This window comes from Micromys minutus, assembly GCF_963924665.1.
Source record: "Micromys minutus genome assembly, chromosome: 26".
Lineage (NCBI taxonomy): Eukaryota > Metazoa > Chordata > Mammalia > Rodentia > Muridae > Micromys > Micromys minutus.
Window position 1 is genome coordinate 34,574,007 of NC_137961.1, and position 20,103 is coordinate 34,594,109.

A 20,103-nucleotide genomic window follows, 5' to 3' on the forward strand; every position below is an offset into this window, starting at 1 on the left:
CCAGGAGGTTAAGAACCTGCACTGTACTCAAGATAAAAAGAGAACTGAAATGACTTTCTTCAGCCATAAAGGTAATCGGTGTCGCTGCCAACGCTCATGAAGAATAATGAACTGATCAAACATTCAGCATCCGGTATAGCCTGGATTAGGATGTCAGTGCTAAGGGGCAGGGACCCACGGGGCTTAGATTGTTCTCTAGGGAAAGGGGACACCTGGGGATTGAAGCTCAAAGCTGTCAAGACTCTGAAGTGTTTTGAGCTTCATCTTTGACATTTGTGATACCTCCTGAGACTACTTTAAATGTTTTTAAGTTATCTTTAGGATTGTTGTAAAGAATAAGATGAAAATTCTTCCAAATTTAATTAGGGATAGAGTATTTTTGTCTGCTGTAAGTTGTTTCTTCTAAGAAGAAGTTGTTCTGAAAAAGCAAAGTATTCTTTTGACAAACCTACATTCTCTACATCTGGGAAGATTAATTTCCTTCCCACCCAGTTAACAGTCAAGAAATTGTAACCTTTAAGTAGCATTTATTTCCTTTTAGTCAACATTTTACCCTCTCTGTACAAGTTTCTATTTAGAGAGAAATCAGAGTTGGCTTTACTCTAGCAGCGATTAGCCACGGACGGATAACTCAATGCCAGATCTGTTTCTCTTTTTACCTAAGGAAGAACCCCCAAGGACAGGTGACAGGGGCTTCAAGAATAAAAGAGAAACATCTTTATCTCCACTGTTTGGAGGAAGAGCCTCAGGGAAAAGTGCCCTCAGAGGTGGATGACAACGATTACACCGCCTCTGCACGCAGAGCTGAGCGGGTTGTTGGATGCTAAATCTGAGGACTGAACACAAAGGGAAGCGTAAGAAGCACATTTTAGTTTGGTTTTGCTTGCTTCTCCTTTCATCAGACTATCAGTTTACCATTCTGAAAACATCATCTTTAATGGCTTAAAAGATGCCACTTAAATCGTTTTTCCCTCCCACTTCTGTTGGTTGGGACAAATCACTATGACTTTCACTTACAGTTAACTTTGACAATAAGATCAAACAAGATTTTTATATAACACAAATTTGTCTAATTAATCTTCATCGCACCCATAACCTCCTCTAATCTCTGCTGGGTCCCTCCTTTCTTAAGACCCTCTTCTGAACCATACTTTCTCCCGGTCCTCCACCATCCAAAAAGATAAGCGCACCATATCCCTTCAGGTCTGACCTGCCCCATCTATGTGCTTTTACTAAAATTCCAGGTGACCCCTTGGTTTTATTTCTGGAAGGTTCTGATGCACCCCGAAAGCGGTGCCTTCGCTGATCACACACGGAGCTAGCGACCTGAGGTCCACAAGCCCACTCCGACCCACCGCACCGGGACAGCCACGGGCTCGGAGGAGCGCACGTCACGGCGGCGGAGCCCCAGGCCGCGCCCGCTCGCCGCGCCGGGCTGCGCCGTTCCTCCGAGCTTCCCGCGAGCTCCGGGGGGACCCTAAGGGACCCGCGGCGCCGCGGTCCCCCGGGCGGGCTTCGCGGGGCGGCCGCCGCCGAGCGAACGACCGCCACGAAGCGACTGCCACGTCAGGCCGACTTCACAGACCCGGCGCCGGCGGTGACGCAGCGGCGCGTCGGCCCGGACGTCAGCCCCGCGGGCCGTCCGCAGCCCGGCGCCCCGTTCGGCGACGCCCCGGCGCCCGGCCGGCCCTCAGGGAGGCGGACCCCGCGGCCCGCACCTCGCCCGCGGTCGGGCTGGACAGGGCGGCGTCAGCCGAGGCCCTCGCCAGGCGCGTCCGCCGCGCGAGACCCGGGCAGCTGCGGCGCCGACGAGAGCGGCAGCGGGGAAGGTCCGCCATGGAGACCCGCTACAACCTGAAGAGCCCGGGTGAGCCGGGCCGGGGCGGCGGGCGGGGACCCGAGACTCAGGGCGCGGCGCCTCGGCCCGCTCGTGTCCGCCCGCCCTCGCGGCTGCCCCGGGCTCGCGCTGTACGCGAGTCCGCGGCCGGTCTGGGGGGTGCAGGCCGCAGGGCGGGTGGCCGCGACGGATCCCCCGATCTGCTGGCGTCCCTGGGCTCCGGGCCTCTTCGTCCCGGTGTGCGGAGTGACGCTGGGGACAGCCGAGCCCGGGGCAGGTTGTCAAGGCGATGTCGGCCGGTACTGCTGGACATTCCCTGCCGGACCGGGTCCTTCGTATCCCCTCCGCCTCTGCTGACGAACTTTTGTTCGGTGTTTGGCTCAGATTTGGAGTCTGTGGTTGAAATATCCCTTTTCGGTATTTGAGGGGAGAATTTATAGACATAGAGATAATGTCCTGTGGCCGAACTGTTGAGCTGTGTATTTAAGAATTAACCACGGTTTGGGGGTGGGTTGCTAATGTGAATTTCTTTCCTTTAGTTAATGCCCCCCCAGACAATCCTGGCCTCCAGTTATTTTCTGATGCATTAAGAACAATGCGGAAAAATATTATCAGTTGTCTAATCTTTTACGGCAGGTGTGACACAAATTACTGGAGCCTGTAGTAAATGTACTTTGATAATTTGTGTGTGTGGGGGGGGGAAGAACTCCCTCTGAGCTCTGAATAATAATACCTCAGGGTATTGGTGATCCTTGAACTAGAACTCACTAATGTTTTCTTTCACCACCTGTTTTCTTTCCCACGCTGCTTCTTAGTTTGGACTTTGTCTAGTGTCCTTATGGGAAAGAGTTGGTATTGTGAATCTCTCTTTTTAAAAATTAAAAAAAAAAATAGAATATAAAAACGGAAACCCTGAGAATATTGGCGGAACAGAATCTTGTTAGCTTGTATGCTGACAAGTAAGTGTCCTTAGGTAACCAGATGTAGAATTAGTCATTTTTAGGGGTTTTGTTTAAAATTTAGCCATGCCGGTGCAAGAGTTACAAGGCTGAATTTTAGTGGGTCACATTCTGTCTTCAGCCCATCATTTAAAACCTGCAGAATTAAAAAAGGTCAGAAAGTAGAAATGCCTGAATTTTACCATTTTGATGCCAGAATGATTAAATTAGTTGGACTTTTGTTGTTGTTGTTTTTGTTTTTGGGGTGGTTTCTGTCCATGGAATTCACTTTGTAGACTAGGCTGGCCTTGAACTTAGAGATCCTCCTGCCTCTGCCTTCCAAGAACGAGTTAAAGGTGTTTGCCACTTGGCTAAATTAGTTGGACTTTTAAAATAAAACTGTGTTGTATATTGTACAATACTTCCTTAGTCACACAGTTGCTCCAGATCAGCAGAGGTACTTAGGCAGATGTCCAGAGATTAGTGCAGTGTGAAATGTTGTCAGGAAATTGCTCAATCTTTTTTTTTTTTTAAACTATTAGTTTTATTTATGTGAATACACTGTGGCTCTCTTCAGACACACCAGAAGGGAGCGTCAGATCCCATTACAGATGGTCATGAGCCACCATGTGGTTGCTGGGAATTGAACTCATGACCTCTGGAAGAGCAGTCAGTGCTCTTAACCACTGGGGCATATCTCCAGCCCAGTGCACTGGTTTGTGCCTGCATGTTTGTCTGGAAGGATATCAGGCCCCCTGGAACTGGAGTTACACAGCTGTAGGCTGCCTTCTGTGTCAGTTAACAGGTGTCCTAACTTCTGAGCCTTCACTTCAGCCCCAGGTTGCTCCTTGATAGTTCATTGCATCTGAGATTATGGTAAAATTGAAGCAACTTTAGAAATTTAATGTATTTCTAAATGGGTACTGTGATTTGTGCCTTTAATTCCAGCATTTGGGAGGCAGAGGTAGGCAGAGTTCTGTGAGACCCAGCCTGATCTACCTAGTGAGTTAATACTTCTCCAAAGTACGTTGAACTTTGGTTGACTTTTGCATCTGTTTCTGAATTCTATCCTCTAGGTGATATTCTTTAAAGAGTTCTAAAATGTCTACCCTGTTAATGTAGGTGATTTGGAGTTCATTGAGAAGGTGGTTTAGATAAAATAGGACTTGCTAAAAGCCGGTGCTTTGTTTTAGTTTCACATCTTTGTTATTTGTAGATTACTGGCAGTGAGAGGAAGTAATCTAAACTTCTCATTTCCTATCTGCTAGTGTTGGGTTATCTCAGAGATAAGGATGGGAAATCTAAAGAACACAGTACAGACCATGGTTAAAGTGTCTTGTTGTGTGTATGGTAACTTTGTTTACCAGAAGCCTGGGAAAAGTTCGTACTGTTGATAGCAACTGGAACTTCATACTAATCAGTCTTTTCAGTGAACTCACACCATGTCAACTGGTCTGCATAGAATTATAGTGATTGAACATTTTTACAGATTTCCCACAGATTGAAAGGACTCTGTGAGTTGTAAAAACCGAATTCATTAATACCCTAACCTTCTTCAAACTCATAGATGTCCCTAAAATTCACACCCCATGGACTCATAGCGCCCAGGGAGCTGCTGCCCTTCACACACCAACCCAAAGCCTTGAGCAGGCTAGTCTCCCGCTGAGATATCTTCAGTCTTGTTCAGCTCCTTTACCTCTGTCCTGTGGTGAAGGTGTTACTGTGTCATCAGATCCTTTAAACAAACACTCTCTTGATCTCTTGTCAAATTGACAGTGTTTGAGCAGTAATCACTTAGCAGTTCAAAGTTGGTTAGCTTGCTGGACAGGGTTGTCAGGACTTAACCCTTGCTTTCCTCTCCAGTTCCTTCACCTACTACTCTTGGGTTCTTTTGCATTTCTTCCTGAGTCTCTCCAGATAGTGTGTCTCTATCTCTATTGGATCCTCTATCTGGAATGCTTTCCACTGAACCCTCTGAAATCCCTATTCCTTCTTCAGGCTTCTATAAGCTTCAGCCTTCTCAGCTCCCTTAAGTAGGCAGGGCAGTCTCTGACTTTCTCATACCTGCTCAATACTGTTGCATTGTCTTCGATTATTTTTTCAGGTCTTCTAATTGCTATAAGCTTGTAAAGACAGGAAGTTATTCTTTTTCTTTTTCCACTCACAAATCCTTCAGATGTATTGGTTGTTCATTTTGTTTTAATTATTTTATTTTTATGTGTAGAAATGTTTTGCTTGAATATGTCTGTGTACTATGCGTGAGCCTGGTGCTCATTGATGCCAAAAAAGGGCATTGGATCCCTTGGAACTGGATTGTGATCCTCTGTGTGGGTGCTAGGAATCAAACTGTGTCCTCTAGAAGAGTAGCCAGTGCTCCTAACTGCTGGGCCATCCCTCCAGCCCTCTGTTTTGTTTTGTTCTTAGCATTTATTTATTTAGTGTGTGTGTGTGTGTGTGTGTGTGTGTGTGTGTGTGTGTAGGCACTGTGACACTCAGATGGAGGTCAGATGACATCTTGCTGGAGTCAGTTCTCCCCTCCCATCATGTGGGACTCAGACTGAACTCAGGTTGTCAGGCTTGTAGCATGTGCCTACCTACTGAGCATCTCTCTGGCCCACCTTTAATTTTTGTTTTTTAAGTAAATACCTTTGCAGTGTCTTTGTAAACAGAAACATTAGTTCCTTTTTTAAAAATAATTATTTATTTACTCTATGCATATGAGTGCACTGTAGCTGTCTTTAAACACATCAGAAGAAAGCATCATATTCCATTACAGATGGTGTGAGCCACCGTGTGGTTGCTGGGAATTGAACTCAGGACCTCTGAAGAGTAGTCAGTACTCTTAATTGCTGAGCCATCTCTTCAGCCCTGAAGCATTAGTTCTTAAAACTTTTGCTGACATGCCTTCATTCTGAGAGGAGGAAGAGGCAGTTGGGAGCATTGTTTGAGGAATCCCAGATGAGAATCTTTAGCTCACTGCCTCGGACTGTTCACCATGTCTTGGCAACAGATGATTTTAAGATACTGACTTTTCGGGCTGGAAAGATGGCTCAGCAGTTAATAGCACTGACTGCTCTTCCAGAGGTCCTGAGTTCAATTCCCAGCAACCACATGGTGGCTCACAACCATCTGTAGTGGGATCTGATCCCCTCTTCTGGTGTGTCTGAAGACAGCTACAGTGTACTTATATACAATAAATAAATCTTAAAACAAACAAACAAAAAATTTCATCTTTAAAAAAAAAGACACTGACTTTTCAAGATAAATTGATGTTTGGAAGGCAATGGCCTGTAAATAAAACTCTATAAAGAACTCTTTATTTTTATGTTTGGCCCTAAATGTTGTGGAAGTACAGTGAGCTAGCTGGGCAAAAGAAGAGGCAAATACTGAGGCCCATGGAGCCTGAAGTCCTGATCCAGAGGCCAACTGGCTTCACAAGAATAGGAATACAGTGGTTTTCCCCTTGATTGATGTTGACCCCCACAGTCAGACAATTCTAGGAAATAATCTTGCAAAGAGAAAGGAGCTGAGGTTGAAGCAAGAGATGGATCTCCAGGAGGAACAGACTGCTCTAGCCCTAGTACTTTGACATTCCATAAAGAAACTTCTCCTTAGGAGCCAGAATGTTTTTATATGTATTTAAAACAGTGTGTGGCAGCTAATTTCTGTCTTGGTTACTTTTCTGTTGCTGTGATAAGATAGGAAAGCAGCTGCAGGGAGAGTGAGTTTCTTTTGGCTCAGAGGTGATGGTTACAGTCTGTGAGAGGTTACAGTCTGTGTTACAGTCTGTAGGGAGGGCCTGGCAGCTGGAGCTCAAGTTACATTGTAGCTAAAGTCAGGAGCAGAAAGTAAGGAATGCTAACCCTTTGCTTACTTTCTCCTCCTTTAAGTTGCTTCTGTCAGGGTATTTATTACAGCAACAGGGAAAGTAAAACTAGAGGACTTCAGTCCTTTTCTTTTAAAAAAAAAATTACTTGTACTGGCTGGTTTTGTGTCACCTTGACACAAACCAAAGTCATCAAAGCCTTAATTGAGAAAATGCCTCACTAAGATCTGCAGGGCTACCTGCTTTTCATTTGTTTGACTGCAAACTACTTGATTTTCTTCCAAAAGCTGGTACCTGACCTTTGTTTTCTTCTGCCCACTGTCTGTGTTCCAGGCTAGCCTCGAACTCAGATCCACCTGCCTCTGCCCCCTGAGAGCTGGGGTTAAAGGTGCGTGCCATCACACCTGGCTAGACGTTTTTATTAGTCCATCTGATCACTGTGTGTTCTCACTCTCTATTTGCTGGGTTTCTTTTAGCTGTGAAACGGTTGATGAAAGAAGCAGCAGAACTGAAAGATCCGACAGATCATTACCACGCCCAGCCTCTGGAGGTTAGTCTGTCTCCGTCCTCCTCAGCTTGATAGTTAAGGGGTATGTACTGATGTACTCTGTCTGTTTCAGGAGTGTTTGATCAGCCTTTCCTCCGGCTGACTTAGGGACTCTGTAGGGTTTCAGAGGCTAACCTGGTGTTGAGTGCTGAGGGAGGCAGTGGAGTAGACAGAATCAGACCTAGGTGGTAAGAAGACTCAGATCCTTCAGGGATCTCTGCAACTTTCATCTCTGAAAGGAGGGCGCTGAGTGGGTATGCTCGGATTTCCACAGAGAAGTGAAGACACACATGTTACAATGTGTAAGAACTTTGGTAACCATATGAGGCCTACCAGTTTGTTAATTTTACTAACCAATTATACATAGTGGAGAATACTTTCTAAAGGTTTGTTAACATACCTGAAATTTATACTAATGATTTGACTATATTTTTACTAATTGATAGTTTAAATTAATCTTATATATGAATGTATAATAGGACTCAGGCACTTTAAATTATTTAGTTTAAAAAGATTTTAGCTTTTATAAAACATAAAATTTACATTAAATAATACATTTTACTTGTGACTTTTGAGGCATTTTAAAACACTAGAAAATATTATAGCACTATTAGAAAGCTTTTGATTTTCCTCACCTGACATTTTTAATGTACTGTTGATAAAATAGTACTTTAAAGTGTTTTGATCCCATGGATTCTTGTTTTTGTTTAGGATAACCTTTTTGAATGGCACTTCACAGTTAGAGGGCCCCCAGATTCCGATTTTGATGGAGGAGTTTATCATGGACGCATAGTACTACCACCAGAGTACCCCATGAAACCACCAAGCATCATTCTGCTAACGGTATGAGCTCTTGGCTTCTCTCAGATTGCTTGCAGGTTAACTTTTGTCTGCAAGTGAAGTCTGCTTATTCATAAAAAATGAAGTACAGTATTCTAATTCCCTTCAGAGCCCTTAGAAGTGCACTGTCTTCCTCAGAGTAACTCTGAGGAAGCTGATACATCTGAAGGACAGTGATGCTAGTGAATGCCTGTGTGTCATAGCACGGGTGCTAGGATTCAGTGAGCCCATGTGTGAGGACACTGGACACAGTGCCTGGCAGACACATGGTGGGACAGTTAGTGCAGCTCAGTCCATCTCCAGTTTCCATCCGCCTCACTTTCCATCCTAATCCCCTCAAGTTTATGATGAACTAAGATGTCTGTCTCACAGTACTGACAGTGAAATGAGTCCGTACTCTGTGTATGCTCTTAGGATAGGGCCCACCACAGAAACCTCAGTAAATGCTATTTCTGTTTCTATCTCAGAACTGCTTTGTTTCATTTTCATGTGAAAGACTGTTAGTATACTAAATCTTTTTGATTGCTAAATATTTCTTCCCTTACTTATGTTTAATTTTCTCCTAACCATGAAAAATTCAACACATACCCACACATCCCCACACATACCACACACACACATAATACATACACACACACTACACACACATTACACACACTACATACATATACACACACTACACACATACACACACCCACACACCACACAAACACACTGCACGCACACACACACACCACACACTGCACGCACACACACATACACACACACACACACACACATACATTGACTTTTCTGTTGCCTTGTTTTTCTCTTTGGTAACCTTATCTTGTTTAGGCTGTTGCAGACTGGTTTCACAGATGTTTTTTGCTGAAACATGCTTCTTCTACTTATCTGAGAAGTGCCACGGCTTCTTGGTCTTCATCTTGTTCCAACTAACTCTTATCTGACCTGAGGGGTAGCACTCTGAAACGAGGTGTTCATCCAAAGCAGCACACTTGCACAGCTTAGCTGTACTCGGGAGGATGCAAAAGGCCTGTTTGTTTTAGGGTCAGCTGGCCAGGGCTCTGACTCGTGTGTGCCCTGTCCATCCTAGCGCATGTAGGTTATAGATTGTCTTTGAAATCTAGTTTCTGTTTCTGTTGAATAGAATGTTGTTGTGGCAAATACAACCACATTCTAAGGTTCCTGGTATCTAGAATCTGCTTAACAAGCACTGGGCCTTACTGCTAATTGTTGATATTGGTGTAGGGCTGGGGTATCCCTTTAGGCTCCCATTGACATATTAACTGGGAGAAACAAGCAGTCTGAACAAGGGCTGGCATATTTGGGACACCTGTGTGTATATGTGTGTAAGTGTGTGTGCATCTGTGTATGCATACATGCATCTGTGTGTGTGTGCATCTATGTGTGTATGCATGTATCTGTGTGCATGTGTGCATCTCTGTGTATTCACCTGTGTGAGCATGCATGCATCTGTGTGTGCACATGTGTGTGGATGTGTGTATGCGCTAGTGTACCTCACCAACTAGTCAGGTAACTTTGGCCTTTGTGTCTTACTTTTCAGCAAGGTTAGGTCTATCGTAGGCTCAGGGCACAGCATCAGTAAATCTATGCGAACCATTTAGCCCCGTCTCAGGAAGGTGCTAACATGCCTGCAGACAGCCTTTATTATTAGTCAGCATTTACACATGTTTTTGAATGTCTATAAAAGGGTAAAAAACTGTGTCTAAATATTTAAGTAGATAAATATTATCTTTAAAATTATGCATATGTAAATATAAAATATATTCATGAAAGGATAAGGCATTAAATAAACTTTTGCAGTTTTTAAAATGTGTTCTTTGTTTCTAAGGCTAATGGACGATTTGAAGTAGGCAAGAAGATCTGTTTAAGCATCTCAGGACATCATCCTGAAACCTGGCAGCCTTCATGGAGCAGTGAGTATCAGAGAATACAAGCTCCAGTCACTGTTTAGTTTATAATACTGAATTATAATACATTTTTGAGACTGAAGATATTTTGGCTAATATGTAATATCATTGAAAAATTCGCAAATACTTTTTCATGTGTAAGTTTGATTATTGCTTTAATAACCTCTCACTTGCACCTCTTCTGAAACCCTTCATATCTTTTTTCCAGAGCTAACCTAATTTCTCTTGAGGTTTTATTTTGTCTGTGTGTTTGTACACAACAACCAGCAGTTGTTGTTGGGGGGGGGTCTTAATTCTCTTCCGCCTGTTTCTTGAGGCAGAGTCTCTCACTGAACCTAGAGCTTGAGCATTTTAAGACTTGCTGGCCAAGCAAGTCCTTCTGACTGTGCTTCCCCAGTTTGGGTCAGAGTGCGCACTGCTGTGTCTCCTGCTTTTCCCTTTCTTCAAACACACACACACAGAGCATGAGTGTGTTGGGGACCCCATGGACCCCGCGCTTGTGCTGCTGATCTGGCTTCTTCCCACCCCAGCTCCTGGCCAGCTGCCCCTAACCCTGCTCCTTTGACTGAGGTGATGTTTACTTTCTGTTTCAGTAAGGACAGCCTTGTTGGCCATCATCGGGTTTATGCCGACTAAAGGAGAAGGTGCCATAGGTTCTCTAGATTACACACCCGAGGAGAGAAGAGCACTTGCCAAAAAGTAAGTCCCTTGTTAGGGCCAAGTGCCATGAGTGGTCACCAGTGTGAAGTTTCTTTCTCTGCTGTCACTTTGGCTACAGATCCAGTCTTAGGATTGTAGAAATCAGTTCTGTAGATTGATTTCATGATTATTTTCTTGTAGTATTAAGGATCAATGCCAGGGTTCCACCCCATGTGAGGCAGGTACTCTTCCACTGAGCTATATTACCAGTCTACCTGTCTCATTCTTTTAAAGGTAGTTGATGGGCTGGAGAGATGGCTCAGTGGTTAGGAACACTGGCTGCTCTTCACAGGACCCAGGTTGGATTCCTAACACCCACATTATGTCTTGTAACTAACTCCAGCCCCATAGGATCCAATTAACTCCTTCTGGTCTCTGCAGTACAGGAACACATGAGATGCACAGATATCTTCTATACATATAAAAATAATAATTTTTTACAAAGTAAAAGTGGCTGATGTTGTATTGATTGTTTTACTGTAGTGGGGAGACATGGCTCCTGGAAAGCATTCCTGGCTTTGTCCGTCTTCAGCTGGCACCATATGGTACAGTCAGAGCTGTCTAGAGGATCAATTCCCTGGGGTTGTAAGGGAACCCACTCTCTCTTTGTAGCCACGTCTATAGCTTATAGCGGGTATTAGTAATTGATCTGGGACAAAGTCAAGGAGGCTCTTAGGCAGTGATGTTGTGACACTGCCTTCTCAGGTTTGTTTTTATTTATAGATCATAATAATTCATTACATCCAAAGAGCCAGTTCCTTTCGAAGTACTGAGATAGTGCAGTCTGGTGTTTGTTTGTTTTGAGACAGAGTCTCACGGTGTAGCCATGGCTGTCCACTATTTAGTACTCACAAGTTCTGGGATTGAAGGTGTCTAAGCTGTTTTTCTAATGAACACATTTATTTGCCTGAGAACTGCCTTGATTGTCTCACAGCCTGTGTATGGGTGTACTCTGATGTTGTTAAGTGTTCTTTTCTTTTAGTCATTTGGTATTTAAGCATATTGTTTGAAATTTATTTATCTGTTTTATATATGTGCATATTTCTGCATCGTGTGTATGCAGTGCCTGCGAAGGTCAGCAAGAGCACCATTGGCTCTCCTCGAGCTTAAGGTGCACATGCTTGTTACCTGCCACTTCTCTCCAGTCCCTGTTTCAGTGTCTTAATAAAAGGAAATTAGTAACTCAGCTGTTTGGTTTATGCTCATTGAACAACATTGTATCCTACCAGATCTCAAGATTTCTGTTGTGAAGGCTGTGGCTCTGCCATGAAGGATGTCCTGTTGCCTTTAAAATCTGGAAGTGATTCAAGCCAGGCTGACCAAGAAGCCAAAGAGCTGGCCAGACAAATTAGTTTTAAGGTACTGGAAACTTCTAAACAGATGCACTGTGGAGTCTTTGTTTACTGCTGAATTCTAGGAAAAAGGAAAGTATTATGGTTCTATGGAAATGAGATTTTACGGGTAATGTTTTCTTACTGTAAAGCATAGCAGTTAAAACTAGACTGGTCTATAAGACTGCATTCAGATCTCAGCTTTGCAGTTTGCTGGCTGTATGCTCACGTGTCAGACAGTACTTTCCTACCACATGCCCCTTACGTCTGTTAATGACGGTCTATACTTCCTTGTGGGGTTTTGTCAGGCTGTGATAATTAACACCTATACTACATGGATTATAGCTGCATTTAGATCTATCCATAGTGCTTTTTAAACAAAGTAGGTAACCTCACCTTCAAGATGTTACTACTGTTAACATTTTGGCAATTTCCTCTTTATCCCCCTTTTCTGCATATTTTATCCAAATATAAAACTTAAATACTATTTTAATACTTTGAGTAATCACACTCTTGTTTCTGGAATTCACTAACCTGTATGCTGCTGTCTCCTCTTGCTTACTTTTCTGCCCTTTGTCTCCTTCTGGGTCTAGTTCTTGGGAGTTTTCCCTTCAATTTTTCCATAGTTCCTAGAGGAGAAAATATAAATCTTGATGATACTCTTTCCTTTCCAGGGTTCCTATTGTACTTAGAATCTTTTCTCTGAAGATCTTAGGATCAGATGTGTTTTAAATGTCATGATTTTCATATTTGAAGAATACATGCATCTTATGCTGACTAGTTAAAGTCTGGTCAACTTGGGACTGCTGACTGTTGTTACAGCCTCAGCTAGCCTCACAAGCCTAAAAGTCACCCAGAGCTTTAGTTTGTAGAGGTTCTTAGAAGGTAGGTTGGGAGCCATAGGCATTGTTCCTTAGGTAGCAGGTCCCTCAGAATGCAGGTTGTCCTATGGAGCAGATGCAAACATGCTTGGAGATTAACTGATAGTAAATATGAAAGGAGCAATGCTAGTCATGACGCTCAGGAGAGGGAGTGAGCGGATTGTTAACACGGTTCTTATTATAACACTGCTCTTGGGTATATCTTATTTATAGGCCGAAGTCAATTCATCTGGAAAGACTATCGCTGAATCAGACTTAAACCAGTCTTTCTCACTAAATGATTCACAAGACGATTTACCTACAACATTCCAGGGTGCTGCAGCAAGCACATCGGTATGGTTCTTATCTTTTAATACACACCACACCACACCCACACCCACACACACACACACCACACCACACCACACACAGACACAGACACACACACACACACACACACACACACACACACACACACACCACACACACTCCACTCCATAAACACACACACACACTCTACAAACATACACACCCCTTTTTGGATAAAGATAAGATCATAGATCAAATACTGAAAATTATGGTTTTCTTAGTAGGATTTCAGCTCAGCTGCCTCATTAATTGCATTGTTTTGAACAAATCTTTTTGAACTTCAATTTTTTGGATTTTTGTTGTTGTTGATGATGTTAAGTGGGGTTAGACAAAATAGTTTCTAGGTTCTGTTGTTTCAGAATGCTATGACTTCTTTAAAATTAGTGCTAACATTGTGCTAGCATAGATAAAAACATGCTTATTGACAACTGTCTGGTAGATGCTAGGTACTCACAATGACTCCCTGAGCCACAGTCTTGTGTTGCCTTAGATCTGCCTAGTACTCTAGTGACACATGCACTCTTGATTGAAATTCCGTCAGGGTTTGGTGACGTCAGTGTTGCTCCTCCTGCGTCCTGGTTGTGTCTTGAGCACTCGGCAGCATGTGGCTGGCAGCTCTGTTTAGAAGCGTAGACTGAGAATTGAACTGTGCACACACAGCCCTCTTGGACTGATGCCTTGTGTGGAGTCAGTGGCCAGGAATTGTTGGATGGAAGAGTGTCTTGTGGGAGGTGATAGTGCTGACCAGTTGCTTCAAAATGTGGGTCAGCACAGGTGATTGGAGAGACCCATTACAAATAGTACTGGATTGGCGCTACCTAGTGAGGAGTGTGAGGGGTAATGGCTTGACTTAACAAGGTGGTCTTACCTCTTTTGGAGTCAATTTTGTTACAGATTATTTGACTAGGAAACTATATCTTATATTTCTCCCTCTGGCTCATAGAGGACTTGCATTGATTTAGTGACGGAGTTGTGCACATGCTACTGTAGAGGGCAGAGGACAACTTGCGGGCATCAGTACTTTTCTTCTGTCCCATGGAACCTGGTATTGAACTTAGGACATCAGGTTTGGCAGCAAGCACCTTTATGCACTAAGCCATTTCACTGGCCTTATAGGACTTCAAAAGTCAGAAAATAGAAAAAAAAATTATCTTCTATAAAGTGGGACTAGATAGCTTTGAGTGGCTTTCTTTCAGGGATACATGAATGTGCTTTAAATCTACTGTGAAGTGCTTCGATACATATCCTGGTTATTTTAGTTGTCATCTCTTTTGTTACTGTCTGTGACTTAGTGCTTTTATAGTAAGTCCAGGAAAATACCTGATGGCAGCTTGTATTTGTCGGTCTTACCAGTTTCCTGGGCTCACCGGAGGACTGGACTTCTAAGGAAGCCATTCTATTTTATATTAAAAAGCGTTCCGGAATGGTCCAGTGGTAAAGGCATTTACCATACAAGTCCAGTGCCCCGAGTTCAGTCCCTGAACCCATGGAAGGATGAAAAGGACCGACTTGACAAGTTTCCTCTTGATGTCCACAAGTGTGACACAGCACACACCCACATATATCACACATGTGCTCACCCACAGTAAATAAGTAAAACACTAAGAGCATTTAATAAATTTAATATAAAAAACAAAACTTACTGTTGGTTGTTCTAGTTAGTATGGGAAACTTGCTATATACTGCTAGGTTCATACTTATGGCTATAATTATTTTAGATAGGAAAAGTTTTAGAATTTTATAAGATCTAATCAGTATTTATCCAGTTATACAAAAGGCATTTGAAATATAGAAACCTATAGAAAACATTATAAAAATAAAAACCCTTTGGGGAGCAGGTTTTAAGACAGGGTTTCTCTGTATATAGTCCTGAACTCACAGAGATCCATCTGCCTCTGCCTACTTAGTGCTGGGATTAAAGGCATGTACCACCACTGCCCAGCAACAAGCAATTTAATTAAGGTACATGTACTAGAATATTGGGCATCAACTGATTAATTAACTAACTTTGTAGTACTAGGATCAAACCTAAGAGTTTTATGTGTGCTGGGTTAAGACATGGTCTTGCTATGTCATCCAAATTAACCTTGAATTTACCAGTCTTCCTGCTTCAGCCTCCCAAGTACTGAGATTACAAACATGTTCTAAGGGTTGTTTTCTAAATGTATTCATCATAGTAATAAGGAGGCTAAGAACCACTCTAAATAAGTTCACAACTTAGCTTTTGAGTCTAACTCCAAATGCTTCAAAAAGGATATGTTAATAGTAACAATATTAGTAATGATTAACATTTACTAAGTCATTGTGTATCATAAGCACTTTATGTCATTAATCCATTTAATCCTCACAACTGCTGAATTGGATATTATCCACATCGTACAGTGAGGGAGCTGAGACAGCTTAAATAACTGGCTCAGGAACACACATCTAGTAGGCAAAGCCAGGCTAGAAACGATAAAGGCTCATTGTTTTGTCAATTTTATGGGCAGGATAATTTCCCCTCAAAGTAAGGAAAAAAAAATACACTCAATATAAGCTTTGCTGTAAGTCAGCCTCTTAGACTGTAGTCATATCGTCTTGAGAACCTGTTTCTTGGTGGGTTTGTGGGGGCAGGAGGATGAGGCCAGACGATGCAGAAATTGGACTATAATATTTCCTTATTGGCTACTGTAACAAGTTCATTGATTGAGTATTGGTTCACTTACTGTGTGGCATTGGTGATGGCACGGGACATCATATGCCGTACAGCTTTCAGTATCTGTTCTCTTCTGTGGACAGACTGTCCCTTGGAGTCCAGATTGTGCAATACGTTTACGCAGCTGTTAGTCAGCATTAGCACGTCTTTATCTCAAACTCACCAGTACTTTCTCTGTGTCTTTGGACTATGGGTTAGCCACACTGAAGGAATTTCAAAGAATAATTTTTAAGAAATTCAAATATTGTAAGCTTTTTTTCTATGCTAGGGATCAAACTCAAGGTTTTGATCCCTACGAACGTGCTCTGCCACCAAGGGGCATCCCCACACCTTTATTTTGAGATGAAGTCTTTGTATATTGCCCAGGCTGGCCTTGGATTTACCATCTTGTCTTCAGTCTTTGAGTGTTGCTGCTACAGAAAGCTCTGGCACACCCAGTTAGCATGAGTGACTGTTGAACTATGTCAGGCTTCAAATGGTCATTGTGCAGGTTACTGGGGTCATGAGTCCCCTCACGTCTAAAGCTGCTGCCAGCACAGAGCTGCTAATTTCAATGTTTTGCATTATATTATTATATTATTTGATTCTTTCAAGTGTTTACATTTTTTCTGTTGAAAAGTATTTGAAATGTCTTGTATGTAACTCATATTATACTCAGACCTTTCATTCCTAGTTCTTGTCTTAAAGAATAAATAAGTCCTAGTGAAAGGATTAAAGCCATTGATAAGTCGAGGCAGGTTATGGAGGTCTACATTTTCTGCTTCTTTGAATGTGCAATTGCTAGTTTTCATACCTCCAAGGCAAACTTGAGATTTTGATACTCATGTGTTACATTATGATTGTCTCCTGACTGAGCCAGTCACTGCAGCAACTGGAAGGTGCTGTCACCCGGGCTGTCGGGGACAACCATGTTCACAGTGGAACACTGAGGCACTCATAGACCCAGAGTGCTCTCACGGCGTAAGATGCTGAATACTAAGTGAAAGGTGCTTTAGACTTGGGCTTAGGTCACTTGTCTGGGATTACGAAAAAGGGTAAGCTGACTTTGAAGACAAGCACATTTTTATCAATATCAGTATCAATATGAAACATTTGTGGTTTAAAATTAATTTCTTATATTGTTGATGGAGGCATGTCAGCGTGGTAAGGTAATACTGAAGAAATCAGTATTCTTCAGGATCTTCTGAAAGAAGAACAGTGTCCAGATGCTTAGCAGAAATTGCTGCTGCTGTGTCTACCATCTGGAGAGAAACAGCCACACTAGCTAGGCCTTTGTCTGCTGGTAAACAGGCTCCTCCACCTCAGAGAGCTCATGATAACCCGTGTTTCTAGCTTATTTATCAGGGTTGGTTCCTAGTCTCTGCATTAAGAATGTTCTTGGTAAATTTACCTCAGTCATATTTAATACTTTAGGCATTCTCAAAATGTTAGCAAGTGTATGTTCAATTTATTTATTTATTTTTGGCCAATTTCAAACAGATTTTCTTATTATTTCTTATTATTATTTCTTATTATTAGTATGGCGCCCAGAATCCATCAGGAGCACCCTTGCCACAACCTACCCAGCCAGCTCCTAAGAATACCTCCATGAGCCCTCGGCAGCGCAGAGCCCAGCAACAGAGCCAGCGAAGGTCGTCCACGCCCCCCGATGTACTCCAAGGCCAGCCACCAAGAGCCAACCACACAGAACATGGCGGCTCAGCCATGCTGATCATCATCCTGACTCTGGCATTGGCAGCTCTTATATTTCGACGAATATATCTGGCCAACGAGTACATATTCGACTTTGAGTTATAATGCTGGTTTGTGACTTAAGAGCTCTGACTCAGTTGCTTCATTAAACATTCTGCATTGGGTATAACCTAAGGATTGTTTACAAAAAGATTATTTTGTATTTACCCTTCGTTACTTTTTTTATTGTTATAAATTCATTGTGCTATAAGTAGACATTCAGGCTGTGATCCAATAGTTTGTCCTGCTTAGGTTAAGGGACAGGAAGCCATAGTTCCTTGTCTAACTATTTAATCTACTTCACAAACAAGTAACTTATTGTGGTTGCTCACACCCAAGTTGCTTTTCTATAGATTTGCAATGCTTTTCTATGTAGTCCTGTGGAATTTTCAGATAAAAGGTGTTTCCACAGTGGAGTATTACTGGTACTCAGTGTCGCTTGCTGAGTACTGTCTTTAGTTATATAGACCCAGAGGGATGAAGAATGGCAGGGTGGGGCACATGGCTCACTATCTTCTTGAGAAGTGTCTTTTGTAGGAGAGACACGGGGATCGCCCATTCTGTGATCTTTGTATTTGAAACTTTGTGCAGTGAGAATAATCTTAATTTCAGACATTTATGAAGATCTTTGTTATATTTTTCTTTTTGGATATTACTTGAAGAGGAAAGACGTTGTAGCCACTTTGGCATGCACCACCTCCAATACGCACACAAACGAAAAGAAAACAGGCGTTCATAACCTCTCAAGGAAAAAGGGTCCAAGCCAAGAAGTCCTTTGATTTTTCTTTCACAAGTAGGTGAGGAGATCCTAAAGTTAACCTTTACTTTCCTCCGTACGTGGTTTGAATTATATGCCCAGCTCTGTAATCACTATAGCTTTTCATTATCCAGATGCCTAGTATTCACAGTTTAATAGAAGAGCTCAGGGCCCAAGTAACTGATAGAGTAGCCACAAGTAAACCTTTATTTAGCATTGTTCACTAGTTGAGGCCTAAGGAAAGTAATGAGTCCATCCACTCCTTAGTGCCAGGGGTCCCCAGATGCTGCCTGCAGTTCTGTCACTGTGCCCGTGAGAGCACTCTCCTTCTGCAACCTCGGGGGCACTTTCGGGGACCCTGCATTGCAATCTGACTGGAAAATGTAGGCAGTCCCCAGCTTTTAACTGCATCATGCTCTCAAAGGCCATTTAGAAGTTCGTTTTGTTTTGTTTTAAGGACAACTGAATATAAATGGTATTTGGGTTCAGTCCACAGCTGTTAGCTCATCGTCCTTTAAGGATGTGTGGGAGGGTCATTGTAAAGTCCTCATGTGGCTTTAGATATAATTATGGCAAGATGAAACAACTTGCAGAATCATTAAAAAAGCGAGCTTGGTTTTCACTCCTGTCATGGAAGGTTGAGATTTGTCACCACAGAGGATAATTTGGATTTGCATTTGGTAGCCAGGTCTTGTCAACATCTAAAGTTTGAAAAGGCACTGAATGCTAAAATATAACCTTCCAGTTTAATAGATTGTATAGTTATTTAAGGATTGTTTGTAGATGAGGTTGGTAAAATCTAAAAAGCCCAAGGACTTTGTGAAGACTTCTTGTAAGGAAGACTATAGGTTACCATTTTAAAAATAATGTTCTTGCCACGGGGAAGTATATTCTTAGTTTATAATATGAGAAACTTTGGGTCCATCCATGATCTAATAAGAAGTCATAAGCCTGGTAGCCTTCCCACTTAGGAGAAGAGCCGGGATGCCGTCGCCCTTTGCTGAGAGGGCTCATTGCTAGAGCAGCTCTCCTTCCAGTCAGCCTTTGGCGTTCCGTGACCTTGCTGTGCCTGCTGTGGACACCTGTGCTGGTGTCAAGGGCTGTTCTGGTATCTCCTCCACTCTCCCTCCCTGTTGCTAACCGGCTACCTCCTTGTGTGTGTTGGCATATCTTAGTGCCTGATACACACATCAGAGTGGTACATTTTGCTTTTACCCGGATATGCTAGCTAAATTTTCCTCTAACCCCCACCTTGGGGTCAGTGAGCTCACGGACGGGCCTCTGTTGTCAAAGTCTCAGTTTAACCCCCAGATCCAGCATAAGACACAAACCATGTAGAACCTGGTAGGCAACTCTTAAGTTCTTGTTTCCCCGGTTCTCAGAATTCAGAACTCAAGGCTTTTTCACTGGCCAGCATGGCACATGACCACACATCAAGTTAGTTAAAATAGCATGCCCGAAAACATACGCCTGTTTTGCTTGTCTAGCCCGAGCCTTCCAGATCGCTGTACCTGCGTGGGTGGGGCTGATGTAGCACTTTATGTCTCCTTGCTGCTGCTGTTTGTTTATTCTACTGAAATAAATGATCTCATCAAGCTTCTCGATTAAAAGAAACTAAGTTATTTATTGGTGTTGCTATAAGAACTCTGCTCGTTCAGCTTTGGGTTATGAAGAATCACTGGTATCTTGAGATTGCCCACTTTTATAGACTAGAATTTAAAACCTCACATACCTGTTCTTAT

General features: G+C 42.7%; 1 protein-coding gene across 2 annotated transcripts; it reads left to right on the forward strand.

The window, feature by feature from the left end:
- The first annotated feature begins 1,664 nt into the window (after nucleotides 1-1,664).
- UBE2J1 (ubiquitin conjugating enzyme E2 J1) lies at nucleotides 1,665-19,958 on the forward strand. Of its 2 annotated transcripts, XM_080938586.1 has the most exons (8): nucleotides 1,665-1,867; nucleotides 7,078-7,151; nucleotides 7,860-7,991; nucleotides 9,841-9,925; nucleotides 10,513-10,618; nucleotides 11,848-11,977; nucleotides 13,044-13,163; nucleotides 17,392-19,958. In XM_080938586.1, exons 1-8 carry the CDS (start codon nucleotides 1,837-1,839, stop codon nucleotides 17,668-17,670), a joined length of 957 nt encoding a protein of 318 aa, XP_080794712.1. In that variant the 5' UTR covers nucleotides 1,665-1,836; the 3' UTR covers nucleotides 17,671-19,958. The 2 variants fall into 2 exon arrangements, with proteins under 2 accessions (XP_080794712.1, XP_080794713.1); XM_080938587.1 differs by lacking the exon at nucleotides 13,044-13,163.
- Nucleotides 19,959-20,103: the final 145 nt, after the last annotated feature.

Excerpts from the sequence above, each read along its gene's own strand:
- UBE2J1 (XM_080938586.1), top strand. The coding sequence starts at position 1,837 with ATGGAGACCCGCTACAACCTGAAGAGCCCGG. Across the intron at positions 7,992-9,840 it reads CAAGCATCATTCTGCTAACG|GCTAATGGACGATTTGAAGT; the intron begins GTATGAGCTCTT and ends TTTGTTTCTAAG. Across the intron at positions 9,926-10,512 it reads CTGGCAGCCTTCATGGAGCA|TAAGGACAGCCTTGTTGGCC; the intron begins GTGAGTATCAGA and ends TTTCTGTTTCAG.